Source organism: Dermacentor variabilis, chromosome 3, assembly GCF_050947875.1.
Source record: "Dermacentor variabilis isolate Ectoservices chromosome 3, ASM5094787v1, whole genome shotgun sequence".
In the NCBI taxonomy this organism is placed as follows: Eukaryota; Metazoa; Arthropoda; class Arachnida; order Ixodida; family Ixodidae; genus Dermacentor; species Dermacentor variabilis.
The window spans coordinates 66814454-66833402 of record NC_134570.1 but is presented as its reverse complement, the minus strand read 5'-3'; the positions used below and the strand labels follow the sequence as shown (position 1 = coordinate 66833402).

General features: G+C 43.2%; 2 protein-coding genes across 5 annotated transcripts in view; one reads left to right on the top strand and one right to left on the bottom strand.

Annotated features, from left to right (window-relative positions):
- Positions 1–12461, bottom strand: part of LOC142575793 (uncharacterized) — a 28543-nt gene extending 16082 nt beyond the window's left edge. For 2 of the 4 annotated variants that reach the window (XR_012826715.1, XR_012826716.1), the window contains exons 1-3: positions 12292–12461; positions 8096–8932; positions 4770–4853 (exon numbers count right to left, since the gene is read on the bottom strand). Coding sequence is in view for 2 of the 4 variants with exons in the window: in XM_075685447.1 (XP_075541562.1) it covers positions 8803–8932; positions 12292–12338 (177 nt within the window). In the remaining 2 variants the exon portion in view is untranslated. Of the gene's footprint in view, positions 1–4769; positions 4859–8095; positions 8933–12291 lie in introns of all 4 variants that reach the window. The other 2 variants (XM_075685447.1, XM_075685446.1) reach the window with 2 other exon arrangements.
- Positions 12462–12520: 59 nt separating this feature from the next.
- On the top strand, positions 12521–17309 carry LOC142575792 (uncharacterized). The gene is made up of 3 exons (XM_075685445.1): positions 12521–12789; positions 12976–13212; positions 16779–17309. Exons 1-3 carry the CDS (start codon positions 12716–12718, stop codon positions 17026–17028), a joined length of 561 nt encoding a protein of 186 aa, XP_075541560.1. The 5' UTR covers positions 12521–12715; the 3' UTR covers positions 17029–17309.
- Positions 17310–18949: the final 1640 nt, after the last annotated feature.

Genomic DNA, 18949 nt, shown 5'->3' with positions numbered 1-18949 from the left:
CGCACCGCCGCTTGCATTGCTTCTCCATCTCTCTCGCACGATGCTCGGCAACTCGATCATTAGAAGAAACTGGTACCTCCATAGCACACAACCCAGCATGCTTTGCATGACCATAGCATCCAATCCGATTTCGGCTGCAGTTTTTTCCGAAAAAAAAGAAAAGAAAAGAAAACGTATATAAGCTGCATTCTTCTATAAGATGCACAGATTTAAAAAAAAACAAAGAAACTTAATGATGACGATGTGGACATGAGATTATGGCGTGAAGGTGGCGATATGGTGATGACAATGTCTTGAAGTCTACAACGGTGATGGTAGCATGACAACTGAAATGATGTCACAGCAGAATGTCGTGTGTCGTAGCCCATTCCTTACAAAATTAATGAGGGGCATGAATCACAACACAACGACGCATGCTACGGCGTTTGAACACACCAAAGGACTGACAAAGCAAACCCTTTTTCGAGAGATATGCAGACTGTGGTTTCTGACTACCTGTGCAACAACTGTGGTTCAAGCTCAAGGAAACAATGAACAAAAACTACGTGTACAACGGAAAGCATTCAGTATTACATTGGCAACTACACACTACTTTGAGCAGGCTAGCTGGTTGTAGTTAGTGTCACTGAATGATTTCTCCAAGAGAATGTGATAGGTAAAGAGGGGTTTCCAACTTGACTCTTTGAGGATCACCGTCATACATGTATGGCAGTGGAAGTAAATTCCAAGTGGTCCCGACCGTATATGTATAGTGGTGACCAAAAGTTTAAAGATAAGTGCCTTTTTGAAACAAAACGCTCTAGAAGTGTCATTCAGGAGGTTCTGGAACCTTCCATGACTACTAGAAATTTAGTACAACTTTTGTTAAAACTGATTTTTCAATTCGCTCTATGTGGTGGCTATCACAGTGGTAGTTCGGAAGTATTCCCACTTCGCCAAGTTTACTGGCGTGTGCTCATGCCCACACTTGCATAGTTTATAATTGGCATTCTTGTGGGCATTGTTTTGAGTTATAGATGCCGTGAAAAGTAATTTCTACTTTGTTCCTTATCACTCAAACCATTACCGCGAGATGCTCACCCACATGGCTCTCCCATAGGCCTGAGATTACTCCGCTTATAGGTGGGCACGCTTGCAAATAGTCAATACTGCCATGTGTGTCTCTGATTGAGAGATACGTGATAATTGATAGAATCTCTTCTAGCGATTTAACAAATTACGATTTGTTAAACCTAATCTAACCTTATTCGGTTCATATTTCTGACAGGTGCGCACCACAGAGTTTGCTTGTGGGCACTCACATGGTATGCCTCACATTTGCTATGGTCGCGTGCCTTGAGGCCACATCCCTAATGGTTCACTTTCATTCTCAATTATTGGTTACGTCTTTGTGTTTCTAAAAGAGGTTACGTACACGTCTGGCTTTGGTTTATCACATTGTTTATTTGAAATGGCACACATTTTGCTTCACATAATCACCATCATGGAGGGGTGCGATGAGCTGTTATTGTGTTAATCCAGCAGGTTCATCAATGTCTTCTTTATTTATTTTTTATTTGTTGTACCCTCAAGCTTTGTAGAGGGGAGGAGCATAGAAAGAACACTTACAAATTCGATAAATTTGTTAATTATGTTATGCATTTGTGTTTCTGCTGCGAGAGAGAAACGACGTCACTATCGGCATAGCCAATGGCGCGCCACACCTTTGCTGCAAGATAATTATGTCATCATAATATTATCTTAACCCCGTTCCCCTCTGTCTCCCTTCTCTGCAATAATACAATACATAGATAAATGTGTATGTTTTAAATGTGTAAGCATTTCTATGCCTACCCAACGAGAAATTTGTCTGCGCATCATGTAAGACAAATGCGATGGCTCATACCAGCCTAAACAATGGCTCATACCCTTGCAGTAGGGTTTCTGTGGTCAGACCACCAGTGTTTCGCCTAGGCGACCCCCCCCCCCCATATGCAGCTTCACTGTAAAAAAAGCTTTTTATGAGGTACTCAATAATTTCAGTGTATTATGTTTAAATGTAATATAAGAGGTGGGTGAATATAAACTTTTTCAAATACGAATAGCAATTATAGAATCGAATAGTTAAAATGAGGATGCGTATATTTACAGCATGAACTTGTCGTGCAGTATAATTAGGAACCATGCCAGGGGAGGTATTCTGAAAGTCTCCACCTAGTGGACATTTTGGTCGCTGCTGATTGGCTGGAACTGAACCAACGAGAAGGAAACTAGCTGAGGGCACCTATTGCCTTCTCGCTCGTACGTCAGCCCAGCTCATCAGCACTGCAGCAGCAGATGGAATGGACATGCCCACTAGGTGGGCACTTACACAATAGCTCCCCTGTAGTGACTAGGGCAAGGAGTACAGCTATCAGGGACAAAGGAACAAGTTTAAACACAAGATCAGTGCTTGCAATTAAAAAAAAGTGCACAAGTAAGCCACACAACAACTTTACACCCTGGTTATAAACAAGCATTTCAAGAAAGAATGGCTGCTGTATGACCAGCTTTTAAAGAATTCAAAATAAGTGGTTGCGAAAAAGATATCACAAGCTGCATTATAAGAATGAAAGAAAAAATGCTGCTGAATGACTTGGGTGTTGTAGACATAAGTAAAAGGTCCATTAAAGGGCCCCTCACCAGGTCTGGCCCTTTTGAACAGACTAGCGCAAGGCATACAATGCGCGCTAATGATCATGCCTGCAAAGTATTACACCGCCTCGCGCCACGAAAAGAACTGAAATTTCAAACCAAATGCTCTGTGCCTTTCTCCTCGTGGGCGCCGTGCTCTCAGCTGGAGAGTCGACATCAGTCATGCAAGTGTGCCTATGTAGTTTGCCATGCTGCAACTTCACTCAGAAAGGCATGTGACTTTGAGAAATATTCAAGGCAAGAGCAGTTATTTGTTTGATCTGTTGCTTCAATAGACGAATTAAAGTGCAGAGAAATAATAAAACCTACAAACTGAATGTCTGTGTGTCTTTATTTTACTTTGTACTATAGCAAAAGATGTACTTCCATTTCATCTGCTTGTTCCCATGTCATGCAGTTGCGCGCGCAGAGGGCGAGGCTATGTCATTTTCTATTGCATTCCAGCGCGCAATCATGCTTTACGATCCTCTTGCCTCAGTGTACGTGTAGCACTGACCTATACCACCAGTCAGGTGTTGTCATGCACAGCTCGCAAAATCATGCGCTGTGCGAAACGAGACAAACACAACAGCTTGCGCGCGAGACCATCAGTGAAAGTGCACCACACAGCAAGAAAGTCAGAGGGGGGAAAAAGAGAGAAAGAGAAAAGAAGGCGGGGCTCATGATGTATGCGTCACACGATCCTCCAGTTCTTGTATGGGAGAACGCAGGGAGGGAATTTCACTAGTGGAGACTAGACGGGGGCAAGTGGAGAGAGCGTATGTTGGCAGTGACGCTCGCTTCCTGAAATCATGGGTTAGTGGCACTGTCTATCTCGGTTATTAGAGTGTTTTAGTTGAGCGTCGTTACGGTCTGCTCTCCTCCGAGTTGCTCAGCTAAGCCATAGTGGAGTGCCGAGCAATTTTCACATTTTAGTAATACGTTTAGCATAGCAGAGCGACCCTTTTGCGGTTGCAGCGCCCTTTGGCCGAATTCAGGGTAATGAAACAAAATAAAAACACTGGACCGATCTTAATTAAATTTGTTGCATTTGAGAGAGAAAGTTAAATTCTAGTGACTGTTGGAAGCGGAATTTTGATTTAGAGCTGAATTTTGTTAAAAAAGTGTTTCAAATATTCGAAAGTTTGGAAAAGATAGAAGCCTGAAGTTTACAAATTAACAGTAAACGGCATCCATTAGATCATCCAAAGCGGACAAATTCGATATGTGAATTTATATTTTACGTGAATTTGTTACATTGTATACAAGGGTTCTGCAAAAGTTGTATTTATATACTAATTTTTTTTACATTCATGTGCAACATAACAATTTTGTCTGCTTTAGATGTACTATTAGATGCAATGAACAAAATTGTGATATCATTTTTCACTGCTGAGTTACAGAGTTGTACACTTGATAGTTTCGTTTTCTGAAAATTTTCAATTTTTGCCACTTCTTTATAAAAAATTGACAACCTAAATAAAACATTCGAGACCAACAATCACTATATTACAAGTTTTTCTTTGAAATGCAAGAAACCTCGCCAAATTTGGTGCAGTGGTTGCAGAGAAAAACGAATTCTCCTTTCACATGTATTTAGATAGGAGCACCCGAGCTAAAGCTTCCTCTTAATTACTTGAGCCAGCAGTGGGCAGAAATTAATGCTGACCTTGAGACAGAGTGAGTGATCCAGGCTGGCTCTCTTAAGTGCCTGCTAGAGGATAACAAAACATTATGTCTTTGTAAAGACGACACACCAGTAAAAGACATCAACCCGTTTGGTGGCCTGAAAGCATTCTGCCGGCTTTAGCATGCTCATGCGCATGCCACCGACCACGCACCTTCACATTGTTCGTTTTCCAATGCTGGCGGATGTGGACCCCTCCTCAATCTACTGACTGGCGGTGTTCTGATTCAGTTTTGCATAAAAATTATCATATTAAATTTTTAGGAAAGGATGCTTGATAAGGACAGCATTTGTTCAGGATAAACAGAGACTAGTGAAATGATCCTCAATTGCATTGCTTCACGGTATGCACCTATAATAGCTGACTCACATATATGTCTTAATTCCATTAGATATCATTGTAGAGAGATGCGACAGTTCAGCTACTCACCCTCTGGTGACACTGAGTACTTTTCTGCCATTTGCAGATCAACAGGGTCCCCAATGTCTGGACCTTGTGACAGGCAGTTTTCCTCTGCTCTTTCGTATACAAAAAAAAAAAAGCAATCAATATTTAATAAAAATTTGCTTCACCTAGAGACATTTGGATAAGCACTAAGCAAAAAGGCAGTATGAAATTAAAAAAGCTGTAAAAGAATAAATGCGCCAACACATGCAAAACACATACCTGCATGCATCAAAACAAAAATAAATGAACAGATCTTGAGCTTGGTCTTAAGGGGGGACGTGGCTTTGAAAATCAACTTCCTTATTTATTAGAGACTTTGATGAAAATTAGCACTAATATTTAGAATGTCTCCCTGATGTTTCCATAAAAGTTTCAGATTGACACCTTGAGAACATTTTATTGAGCAGAATTTTTCTCCCTTGAGCTTTCTGGAAGGCCTGGGAAGCTTAAAAAACATGATGCATGCTGAAGGTCGTGACAGTCTTCCTTCCTTGTTTCGCAACATGAGTTTTGGGGTGTGTCATTTTTTATGTTACCTTCGCATCAAGCATACTTTTGGGGTGAACGAATAGCCATATCATAAATTTATAAAAAGTCAAGATAAAATAGCGAGACTGACAAAAGAAAAAAACAGTCAAAATAGACTAAACGGTAACAAAGAAATCAGCTCCGGAAACTGAGCAGAAAGGCAAAAAAGCAATTTTGAGAAAATGGCTCTCAAAGTTTCACCTTCTCTTCAGTTCTCTATAAGGCATCGAATTTGTAGACCCTGGTGTGTTTTGTGATGTGGGGCTTCTTTGACATGTGGTTTCTGGTCTAGCATGCCTTTGCTCTTCCCCCGCCCCCCACCCCTTATTCTTTGCTGCTGCTCTCCAAAGAGCATGGTGCCTGGGTTTTAAATCAAGTGAGGTGCGGAAATCTGTGGGCATGAATATATTTCCAGTGTTGTACCTGCAGGCTGCGTCATTGATAAATTGATAACAGTCTTCTGTGCAATCAGTGAGGCATTTTTTCTTTTGGTAGAATCGACCATGTTACTTAACGAGGGCTCTCAGCAGCCAATGCTAAAGCATTGCACTGAACTTGCCTGTGGCTGTCAGGAACCAACTCCTGACCCTGACAGATGGCAATGCTGACCACAAGAGTTTCCTTTTGAATGGATCAGCATAATCATCACCATCATCATCATCATCATCATCATCAGCCTGGTTACGCCCACTGCAGGGCAAAGGCCTCTCCCATACTTCTCCAACAACCCCGGTCATGTACTAATTGTGGCCATGCCATGCCTGCAAACTTCTTAATCTCATCCGCCCACCTAACTTTCTGCCGCCCCCTGCTACGCTTCCCTTCCCTTGGGATCCAGTCCGTAACCCTTAATGACCATCGGTTATCTTCCCTCCTCATTACATGTCCTGCCCATGCCCATTTCTGTTTCTTGATTTCAACTAAGATGTCATTAACTCGCGTTTGTTCCCTCACCCAATCTGCTCTTTTCTTATCCCTTAACGTTACACCTATCATTCTTCTTTCTATAGCTCGTTGCGTCGTCCTCAATTTGAGTAGAACCCTTTTCGTAAGCCTCCAGGTTTCTGCCCCGTAGGTAAGTACTGGTAAGACACAGCTATTATATACTTTTCTCTTGAGGGATAATGGCAACCTGCTGTTCATGATCTGAGAATGCCTGCCAAACGCACCCCAGCCCATTCTTATTCTCTGATTATTTCCGTCTCATGATCCGGATCCGCCGTCACTACCTGCCCTAAGTAGATGTATTCCCTTACGACTTCCAGTGCCTCGCTGCCTGTTGTAAATTGCTGTTCTCTTCCGAGACTGTTAAGCATTACTTTAGTTTTCTGCAGATTAATTTTTAGACCCACTCTTCTGCTTTGCCTCTCCAGGTCAGTGAGCATGCATTGCAATTGGTCCCCTGAGTTACTAAGCAAGGCAATATCATCAACGAATCACAAGTTACTAAGGTATTCTCCATTAACTTTTATCCCCAATTCTTCCCAATCCAGGTCTCTGAATACCTCCTGTAAACACGCTGTGAATAGGATTGGAGATATCGTATCTCCCTGCCTGACGCCTTTCTTTATTGGGATTTTGTTGCTTGCTTTATGGAGGACTACGGTGGCTGTGGAGCCGCTACAGATATCTTTTAGTATTTTTACATACGGCTCGTCTACACCCTGATTCCGTAATGCCTCTATGACTGCTGAGGTTTCGACAGAATCAAACGCTTTCTCGTAATCAATGAAAGCTATATATAATGGTTGGTTATATTCCGCACATTTCTCTATCACCTGATTGATAGTGTGAATATGATCTATTGTTGAGTAGCCTTTACGGAATCCTGCCTGGTCCTTTGCTTGACAGAAGTCTAAGGTGTTCCTGATTCTATTTGCGATTACCTTAGTAAATAGTTTGTAGGCAACGGACAGTAAGCTGATCGGTCTATAATTTTTCTAGTCTTTGGCGTCCCCTTTCTTATGGATTAGGATTATGTTAGCGTTCTTCCAAGATTCCGGTACGCTCGAGGTCATGAGGCATTGCGTATACAGGGTGGCCAGTTTCTCTAGAACAATCTGTCCACCATCCTTCAACAAATCTGTTGTTACCTGATCCTCCCTAGCTGCCTTCCCCCTTTGCATATCTCCCAAGGCTTTCCTTACTTCTTCCGGCGTTACCTTTGGGATTTCGAATTCCTCTGGACTAATTTCTCTTCCATTATCGTCGAGGGTGCCACTGGTACTGTATAAATCTCTATAGAAATCCTCAGCCACTTGAACTATCTCATCCATATTAGTAATGATATTGCCGGCTTTGTCTCTTAACGCATACATCTGATTCTTGCCTATTCCTAGTTTCTTCTTCACTGTTTTTAGGCTTCCTCCGTTCCTGAGAGCATGTTCAATTCTATCCATATTATACTTCCTTATGTCAGCTGTCTTACGCTTGTTGATTAACTTCGAAAGTTCTGCCAGTTCTATTCTAGCTGTAGGGTTAGATGCTTTCATACATTGGCGTTTCTTGATCAGGTCTTTCGTCTCCTGCGATAGTTTGCTGGTATCCTGCCTAACGGAGTTACCACCGACTTCCATTGCACACTCCTTAATGATGCCCACAAGATTGTCGTTCATTGCTTCAACACTAAGGTCCTCTTCCGGAGTTAAAGCCGAATACCTGTTCTGTAGCTTGATCTGGAATTCCTCTATTTTCCCTCTTACCGCTAACTCATTAATCGGCTTCTTATGTACCAGTTTCTTCCGTTCCCTCCTCAGGTCTAGGCTAATTCGAGTTCTTACCATCCTGTGGTCACTGCAGCGCTCCTTGCCGAGCGCGTCCACATCTTGTATGATGCCAGGGTTAGCGCAGAGTATGAAGTCTATTTCATTTCTAGTCTCGCCGTTCTGGCTCCTCCAGGTCCACTTTCGGCTGTCCCGCTTGCGAAAGAAGGTATTCATTATCCTCATATTATTCTGTTCCGCAAACTCTACTAATAACTCTCCCCCGCTATTCCTAGTGCCTATGCCATATTCCCCCACTGCCTTGTCTCCAGCCTGCTTCTTGCCTACCTTGGCATTAAAGTCGCCCATTAGTATAGTGTATTTAGTTTTCACTCTACCCATCGCCGATTCCACGTCTTCATAGAAGCTTTCGACTTCCTGGTCATCATGACTGGATGTAGGGGCATAGACCTGTACAATCTTCATTTTGTACCTCTTATTAAGTTTCACAACAAGACCTGCCACCCTCTCGTTAATGCTATAGAATTCCTGTATGTTACCAGCTATATTCTTATTAATCAGGAATCCGACTCCTAGTTCTCTTGTCTCCGCTAAGCCCTGGCAGCACAGGACGTGCCCGCTTTTTTTTAGCACTGTATAGGCTTCTTTCGGCCTCCTAACTTCACTGAGCCCTATTATATCCCATTTACTGCCCTCTAATTCCTCCAATAGCACTGCTAGACTCGCCTCACTGGATAACGTTCTAGCGTTAAACGTTGCCAGGTTCATATTCCAATGGCGGCCTGTCCGGAGCCAGTGAAATGGTCAGAGCAGAGGTATTGGCTTCGGCGCACTTGCTCTTTCGGAAGCTCCGCCAGGTCCATCCTGTTTGAATAATCCAGCCACACAGCATATCTAGAATGAGATATAAAAAAAATATAAGACATTTCACCCAGGTGCCAGGGTCTGCAGCTTGTTCAGTGCAAATAGAGTGGAGGGGTTGGAGGCCTCGATTAGACCAGTACAGATCCGCCAAAGTCTATTTGAAAGCCTACGGTTAGTGTCTTTTTAACATGAACGAAATCTTGGACAACAATAAACATTAATGTCAACCAGGGTGGCAGTTTGGGCACATTGTTAATCCATAAGAATATTAAAAAGTGCGAACTGAACAGGGATGAAAAAGTCTCTCACACACACACACACACACACACACACACACAAACACACACACACACACACACATGCATGCACGTGTGCGCACACACACACACACAGGCACTTTTTCCAACAATGCTTGCGATATTGTATTGCTACTTTATACACAACTGACCTCAACTTAATCGGAGCAAGTCAATATGCAAAACTGGAAAATATACACAACTGCTTGGCAACCTATCAGTTTCAAGTAATCCATGTGGCACACCCATAAAAATTTAATTCTATTGCTGATGTTAGTGCAATAGATGGCATGCTTGCACACATTTTACCCAGCTTTTCGATCTCTTCTTCAATAATCTCCCTTGTAAACTGATCCTTGCTTCGGCCAACAATTCTGCAAGTGTCAAACAATGGATGACAGCCACATGTTTTACAATGCATTGCAAGAAAACTACCAGCAAAGTTCTTTACATTGTAAGAGTGTTCTTGCAAATAATCGTTCAGGCTATTGCTGGTTTGCCCAACGTAACTGCAACCACCATGACAGGATATGCAATAAACAACACACTCAGCAGAATCTACAAACTTCTTTTTGTGGTTGTTTTCGCAGCCAATATTTTGGAGTGTGTTTGGAGTCATGCCAGGACACTTAGTGACCCGGCTTAATGATCCTTATAGATTCTTGTATTGCTCCCTTGCTTAGTGACCTGTTTTTAGCCCACCAGGTGCAACGCTGTCCGTAAGATTACTAGAAACAAAGGAAGTGAAGGCTTTTAGATACGTTGATGATATTTTGTCTGTTAATTGCTCTTCTGATCAATTAGAGGCTGAGGTTCATGCTGACTTGCCAAAAATTTGAGTGTCTCAAACCACTGGCTGTGACATATGAGCTATCACAGAATGATACCATGCACTTTCTGGATCTTTGCCTACATGTCGCTTTGTAATGACCACATTTGTTGGCACTATGAGCCACACACCAACAAACCCCTACTCCTGAAAGAGACAAATCAGGATCCACCCGAATTGTAGCACAAAACTACAAAGGAAACCCATACGGGTTTCTCATAAAAGAAAACCTCGCAGTTGAAGAAATGCGATCAGCTAGCCTCCTGGTTAGCTCAGATGGTAGAGCGACCGCCTCAGAAAGGCATTGGTCCTGGGTTCAAGTCCTGGACCAGGACGAATCTTAAGGTGAAAGCCTTTCTAGGCTCATGGTGAAGTTTGTGTCAGGAGACATGACTGCCGGAATATCCGCCAAAGCGTCCTCACGACATATGAAGATAGATTAAAGAATGAAAAATGATTGATACTGACAGTTAGTGAATGACAATGTTAAAATAGAGATTAGTAGAGGTTCATAATGACTACTAATGACTTATGATGACTATTAATGACTGAAATGACCAATATGTCTAATGACGGCTTGTAATATGACCACAATTGATTACAAATGACTAAAAATGCACAGTAGTGAGCAGTAATGACTAAAAGAAAGATAATAACAGCAGGAATGATAAGAATGATAACAGCAGGAAGAGTAGGCTTTTGCCATTCACCTCTTCAGAGATATCTTAAGAGGCCCTGTAATTTTTTCTTCAACTGCAAAGTTTTCTTTCTGAGAACCCTGTATGGGTTTCCTTTGTAGCTTTGTGCTAAAATTCAGGTGGATGCCAATTCAAGCAAAGCTTGTATTGGCTCACAAGTTTCGGTGGCGATATGATCATGCCAAAACTCAGTTGCTCCCAGAGCAGAGTAGCTGTGGGAAAGGGCAATTTGATGAGATGACAGCTGCGCTGGCGCAGAAGCGAGAATCATCAGCAAGGATTCCAGCTGCATATAGGCGCACGCACGACAAGTCAGAGCCGTTTCGCTTCAGAGGGGAAGGGAAAGGGCAGGAAAAGGTTTCGCGCGCGCTGCTGCCGGCTTCGTTTCCATTCAGTTCAGTCTCGGAAAATGGATGTGCCGGGCACGCGTTGTGCATTCCCCCGAGGAACGGGCAGCGTTCGACGAGCGGCGGCGAGAACTCGCCCGTGAAAGGGCTCGCCGATCCAAGCCGCCCGAGCACAGGCAATCCGACAGCAACGAGAAGAAGATCCCGACCTGAGGGAGCAGGAAGCCGAAGCAATCCGGCACAGCCTGTGGTGCACTGTTAGGGTTGGCGTCTGACACCACGTGGCAACAGGTCATTCACCCGACCTTCCCTGAACAAGAGCCCACGTGCACCGGAGGACCCGTTCACCCGACCGGATTCGTCGCAGAGAGGATCGACCTCTCCTTCCCGTGTTTGGTATTGCAGGAGGAGGGGCCCTCTCTCTGTGCCTGTCACGTGTCATCGATGGAAGCAAGATCCCGCCCACACTTGTAGAGAGCTATTTAAGGGGCTCCAAAATGTACTTTGAGATACTTCTTACTTGAGACTTCATACTTCATGCTTTTCTTTCAACTACCTCTGAATAAACCGTGCAAGTTTCGCACTAGCAAATCGTCTCGCCCCTGCTTGGTCGCCATGATCTACCGGATGCCTGCAGCCCGCCGACAACGCCACGCTACCCAATAAGTAACGTCGGTCGAGCTTCGTTAGGCAGGCGCCGCTACTTCTCGGCAGCAGTACGGTACGCTACCCTGGAGTACGCAACAGCACGCAGGCCAAGCTTCCGGTAGGGGAAAGTTGGTCATTTTTCCCCCTTTCATGTATTCTCCACCTGGCGGGCTTCCGCAGAACTGATTTGCGACTGCCCCTGATAGTTATGAGGGCGACAGTTAGCAAAAGAATTAGATTTTCTCAGTGTGCCAACACGATTACTTAAAACTGATAGGTTGTCAGTCTTTGTTTTTTAATTGTGTATTTTCCCCAATTTTGCGCACTAATTTGCTCAGATTACGTTGATGTCAGTGTATAAAGTAGCAACTAACACAGGATCGCAGGAATAAATTGCTGGAAGTTGCGGCTGTGTGTGCGTGTATATGTGCCTTTTTCGTCCGTGTTCGCGCTTTTATTGGTAAGAGGTTAAGCAGGAATAAAGCTTTCATCAAGCAGAGGTACAAAGGGAAACGACCCGAGTTTGTTTATAGTCGCCACGACCACGCTTGCGGAACAGAATATCGCTTACCTGTTGTCTGGGAAATCGAAAGAACCTCGCAGAAGTATTCCTCCCATTATTAGAAAACGAGCGAGCCGCACAATGGTTGTGATGCCTCGACATCGCCCTCTCGTCGTCTGATCCGAGCGTACCAGCGGTGCCAGCCGGTCGATTAGCACGTTAGCACGACGAAACTATCTAGGGACCACAACAACACTTGCCCGAAATTCCCTATATTTTTTGTTAGCGCTAGGGACCACGGTGCTAGGGAATGAGGACCGAGGCGGGCTGAGGCAGTTGGTGCGAGTCGGGAGACTCGTGAAAATAAGCGAAGGTAGCGGTCTAAGTTTGGCTAGGCGGTTACCTGGTCTATTTAGCGGCTTCGCCGAGTTGATGCACTGCTAAACATTCGTCCCAGGACAGACAGGATTAAACACCACTTCAACCCGCAACGATGATGTCTTCACTTGTCGCCGACTACGGCTCTTCAGCGTCCGAATCGGAAGAGAACCCCGAAAGTAGTGAAAGGTATGCCCGCCGCAGATATCTTCGTCCTTTGCTGTCGTGCCACATATTACGTATAACCAGCGCTTCCTCAGCCGCTGGTATAAAGCATTCATTGAATTCTGTCAATAGTTTTGTACTGGCGAACTCACTCCGCTTCAGTTTAGTTATGTTTGCCTGATGTCTCGTGTTGCTGACCTCGATTTGCAGTTCCGGCGAAAGTGGTGAAGAGGATCAGAATAAGAAGCAACCCGGCAAAAATGATCGGCCGAAGCTGCCTGTGCCATCTTTTCAGTCTACCAATCTAGGTTCGTCTTCGGTCTTCAACAATCCTTTCCGTGAAGAGGAGAACGCGCAGTCATCTATCCTCGAAAGGCACGTCAAAATGACGACGCCAGTAAGCCAGCAGACCACCGTTAATGGGAAACAGATATGCTGGAACTACAGGTATGTTCATGCGGTACATCAGACATTTGCCAACTACTTCCTCATATCGCGTTGAATCTTTGGCGAATGTTCTCCGCAGTTTTCGCGAGCCCGCATAACACACAAATTTATAACCAGCGCTTATAGTAACAGGCATATTTTGCCTGGATTACCATGAATACAAAATTAAACCTCGTGCGGAGCATGGGAAAGATGAGCAGGGGATAACTAGCCTTGCATTTTGAGTGGACTAGCTGATTGGGAGGCTAACTTAGCCTGTGTCTGTAGCTATGATAGCAGAAGTAGCAAAAATTTAAGTGGTCACTTTGCTTCTAAAAACTACAGACATTCGTTGTGCGGGGCCTGGAGATTCGGTCTTTGATCATTCACATTTCAGAAGCCCTTAATGGTGGCATATAAAATCTGCATGGCACTAGATGCCATTCACTGAGTAAACGGAACAACTAACATCACGATTGTTTTAAAATGGCAAAAAGCCGCGACTGCAGGGAACTTCAAGGTCCCTGCAAAGAGCTTTTGCAGGTTGTGAACTTTCATTTGTAGCTCACCTTAAGGGGACACTAAAAATTAATACTATTAAGTAAGCCAGAAAAGACTAAAAAGCTAAAGACAGGTTGCAGTTCCTATACCAGGTTCCTTTGACATCACACATTTTGATGCCTACTCAGGTCTGATAACTTTTTTATTGCTAAAGCACTACATTGCATTCTAAAGAAGCCATATCCTGCAAGAAAGTTTCGAGAACTTTTCAAGTGCCAGATTGTCCATGTACAAGAACAGGCTTTGAATTCGGTGAGGTTATGTTGATGCACTATACTCACAAAATGAAGCACCGCAAGAAAATTTTAAGCTAGAACACCGCATAAGTGCAATTACTCGAGAGTGCAATGTCACGTCACTGTGCACCTGGTCACTAGGGCCAACATTACGCCGATGTAACACAAACTCGAGGCGGTGAAAACAAGCTTGGGTACATGAATTAGTTAGCCTTAAATTGACATATTTAGTGTAGTGCTATTATGGAGAGCATGGCTCAAAATTAAAGGAAGGGAACATTGGCCTTCAATTCCTGCACCAGTAATTAACCTTCTTTTATGAAAAATTTACGAAAACAGAGCTTTTGAAGAAATACATGTCTGAACTTTATATTTAGTCTTCCTTTAAGTTGTGCATCCCCTGCATGAAGCACTTGTTCACAAGCTCACAAATAAGGAGGCAGCTGCCATCATGAGTAAGTTTGTTACCTTACCCAAAATGCCATACTGGCTACTCCTACACGTACGGAATCAATGGCGCAAAACTACCCTGTATGTGCACTTTATTTCTCTGTTAACTACATTCTTATAATAATCCATTATTTTCTTGGATCTTTGAAGCCTGTCCAGTGCATGTTTTAGGATAGGATGTTAAATTGGCCGATATATCGCTATTAACATTAACATGTTTTGTCAGCAGCATATATTCCTACTAAGCTTTTTGAAATTGCAAAGTTGCATGGGAATGATGGACTTTACAACACAATCCCAAATTTCTCTTGGATTTGTAGAATTGGTTTGTGACTGACTGACTCTTTGGGTAGGGTCCAACTACATTTGATGCTGTACTTTGTATATATATGGGCCACATAAAGCCATTTTCTTCCTTTGAACTTAGAACCTGAATTGGGATTAGGAAAAGAAAAAGAGATAAGGTAAAGCAGTTCTGCCTAAGCACACTTTAATATCTTCAATATCTCTGTGCATAGATAGCTTGAAAGAACAAACATATGTAATACTCGTACATGACGTTGATCATAATTTGACCTTGTTGATAGCATTCATTATTATTAATTAAAGATGTTGCTCTCCTGTACGAGAGGCAGGATATAGCCAACAAAATCTTTTTTCACGTAAGAGATGCATCAGCACTTTTCTTTCAATGCGTAAGCATTTCTATGCCTACCCATTGAGGAAATGCGTCTTTTCTTCCCTCCGTCCATCCATCAGGTAAGACAATCGCTTTCAAGATGGGGCCTGCAGCAGCAAGTGAATTGGCCTTCATGCTGCCTCTTGCTTGCACGTGAACTAAGCAGTGAGAACACAGTGCACTCTGCCCCCATCGCAGATCACTTTCAAGATAGGGCCTGCACGGTCGTGCCATACGCAGCCGCCGATGGAGTACTGTTGACAACAGTTGATAATGGTTCAACGCGTATGGATAAGGCGCTAAAGAGCAATAATGACTTAATAATAATGATTGGAACATCATCAGCACACTTGGCGCCCCCACCTGCAGTAGTTTGCTTGCATCATCAATTCACCTTGCGCCGCCATCCACAGCAGTTCGTGTCGGCACAGCACTTTCGTTTATACTGTTCAGATCAGCTTTCGTAACATCGATCACGACACCGAGCTACGTGGAGGTGAACAAATGACACAATGCTTATGCATACTTGGACAACTCCCAGAGGAATTTTTGCGTGATTCTTTTTTAATTTGGAGAATTTGTCGCAAGGCATAATGAGAATATAAAATAGAAAGAACATACTAGAAAAGAATAAATGCATATAATAGAACTTCATCCTTTCATATGCATAAACACAAGGGCTAATATGCAGAACAAATTCCAAACCTGAATGTTTGGGTGATTCTTTAAATTCAGTGGGAAGCCTTGGATTTAGACAAAAGAATAGCTCTGTTTAGGACGGGAGAAAGGAGGACTAAAGACAAGCTTCTTCTTTCTCATGTCCTTGTTTGCACCAAATACAGTTGTGGATTTGTGCCAACCAGCCTTTTTGCAGTGCTAGACAAAATCGGTGATCATAACCAGCATAATCTTCAAGTCGCAGATCATTGTTATATGTTATGACAGCATCCTATCTTCACTGAATTGTTGTGGAGGGGCTTAAAAACAGTTTGACCTTTGATTTTTATCATGGAAGCATGTGAGGAATAAACGGACTGTGCTTGAGAGCAAGTAACTTAGTCTTAATTTTAGCTTGGGGATTTGTCCCCTGAAATATGTAGTAGATTGGTCGCATTTCTAGCTAGTGCTATGCAACTTGTCATGTGAATGAGGCTTCAAGGGCAACTGCAACAAATTTTCACTTTGGCTAGTAGTACATACTACTAAAGCTATCTTGGCAAAGCTGCAGTGCTGGTAAATGTCTCATTTTCTCATTAGTATAGTCCTCGACTAGTACCTTAGCAGATGATGCATGCACCTGGTGCTTAGCAAATATGTCTCAGCACGTTGCCAGAGAGATTTTTCGACATGCTGTGGGCAGCACCTAATCTCAGAAGTCGTGCCGAAGAGTCGCCTGCTTTGAGCAGTGCATCACTTTCAGCAAGCGGTAATGGCGGTGTTTTTTTCTTTATTTTTCCAATTTTGTTATTAAAAACATCTTTTGTGAGCCTTTCATGATGCATCCACTTTTATTTCAAATGTAAAATTTTGCAGGGAGGCTGTTTTATGTTTGCACTATCTGAAACTAGGCTTTGTATGCGACAACAAATTTTGTTGCAGTTGGCCTTTAGGTGAAAAGGAATCTTGCGGCAGTGTACACAACCAGTGGTGTTTTGTTCCAGAAAGGGACGATGTCGCTTTGGCCACAACTGCAAATACGTCCACGACAGCGATGTTGTGGGCCTGTCTGGCTCCACCCAAGATCCCGAACCTGCTGAACCAGAAGTTGTGGCTGCATCAGCAGCTGCGCCCTGCAAGGTCGGAAATGATGGAGCTTCTCAGAAACACAAGCACAAGAGACCAGGGTTATCGGACAGTGTGACCCCTTCAAAAAAGGCCATGAAATTTTACCACAAAACTCAAGGCAAATAATCATCAGCTTATGCTACAATAATGTAAAAAAAAAAACCTAGAGAGGTGTGTTTTTAGTGTTATGCAAGTTTGCCTTTGCAGAAGGATTATGCAAGAGGCATGCTTTTGTAAATACCATACACATGTGCATATTTGCTTGCAGAGCTGCAAGTATACGATTTTTTCTACTGCACAGATAAATATATTTAGTGAGAATTGTAGCTTAGTGTTTCTTTAATGTTTTTTTTTTTTTATTTCGTGCATCACACATCCTGTAAAATAAATTTCATTTTTCCACTCCAGCGACGAGGTGACCAAGTTCATTGTGTCAAGGACTTCTGAAAAACAAGCAGTCATGGACCAAATAGGGTTGCTTTTCATCTTGTCTGTGCAGTTATAACAACGCACCCTGTATGACAAGCTGCCGTTTCAGAGGATGACTAGAAAGGGTATCTGACAATTGAAGCTTGAAGAATTTGTTATTTGCACAGCAACAAAGAACTTATTAATAAGACTGTCTGGTAAAAAAACTAGCTGTGATGCCACTAGCACACTATGCCTGTGAAGAAAGGGCTAAGCTTTCACACAGAACTGTCTGCCATGTGTTCTGCTTGAATCTTGACCACTTTGCCTTTAAGATCTAGAGCTGCCTTATTACAAAGAAAACAGCCTTCAGTATTGATTTGTTCCGCTGACGCATGGTGTTTCAACAAGAACATGCCAAAAATAAATAGGACAGCTTTTGCCGCCAGTATAGGAGTGGTGCAGGGCCTTTGCGACATTCCGGCATCAAGATTCGTTTCACTATGCACAATAGCTCTAAGCTCTGCTTACTGGCAGTGCGCAAGTTGTTCGGTTAGTTGCTGCATATATATGTACATGCAAGCCTGCTTGTGTCTCACATTACTTATGTTCCTCATAGAACTTGATTATACCTGCATTGCTTATGTATACACTACTAATGTATCTGTATTGCACATGTGCCCACTCCTTATGCAATGCCTCTTTTGTTAGGGACCTTTAAGGTGATAAAATTAAGTGATGCCAAAGGCAGTAAGCCCTGGTACTGCATGCACTGCAGTTCTTGCATGTTTCAGCAACTGTTTAGTCCAAACTCAAGAAGACAACGGAATGGTAACAGTTGTCACACTTTAGAAGCATTCAAATCTTAAATTAATGCTTTGGGCAGGCCAGCTAGCTTTACAAAAGCTTGCCAAGAGATCCCTTGAAGAGAATATGTTAGGTCATGAGGGCTTCTCAACTTATTGGCTTGTGTCTCAAGTTGTTGCAGCAACTGTCACAAAGACCGAGATATTTGCCTGCACACACACAGGGAAGTGGGAGTAGTGGCAGCGGAGGAGGCTCCAGTGTATGCACTGCTCACTTGAGACTGAAGAGGGGCAGGCGAAGTTGGTGGGATTCCACATCGCTCACTTGGTGGTAGCACCGCCCATGCTTGATCAGCAAGAGCGACTTTTCTTTTTATCCTTAATCTGCTGACATGGATCACTTGCCCAATGCAAGGTTTCACGTCCGAGGGATGAGCGATTGCCTGGAAATGTGAAGGTTTCCATGAAGTAGAAAGCTTCCATATTAGCAGCCGAGGACAGTACAGCCCCCATTTCTGTCTAGAGCGATGTGGTGCTGTGCTGCAGAATGATAACACTGGTATCTGAGGGCAGATTTAGGGTTTGAGAAATAGGCTTAGAGCTCAAGAGCTCAATGAAAGCCTAACAGATCTACTACTTTACCTTAAGTGTTTCCTGTTCTTTCTCTGTTTAAGGCATTCTTTTAAGCACAAGGCTGCATTGCTCTAGACAGCCATGACAGAGGCCGTTCAATCTAAAGGAAAAAAAAGTGTACTCTCTTTGAGGCATAACTCGTACCCCCGCAATAATTGTCATCAGTCTTGCTTGCATTTCCTTTCTTTAAATCTCTCCGC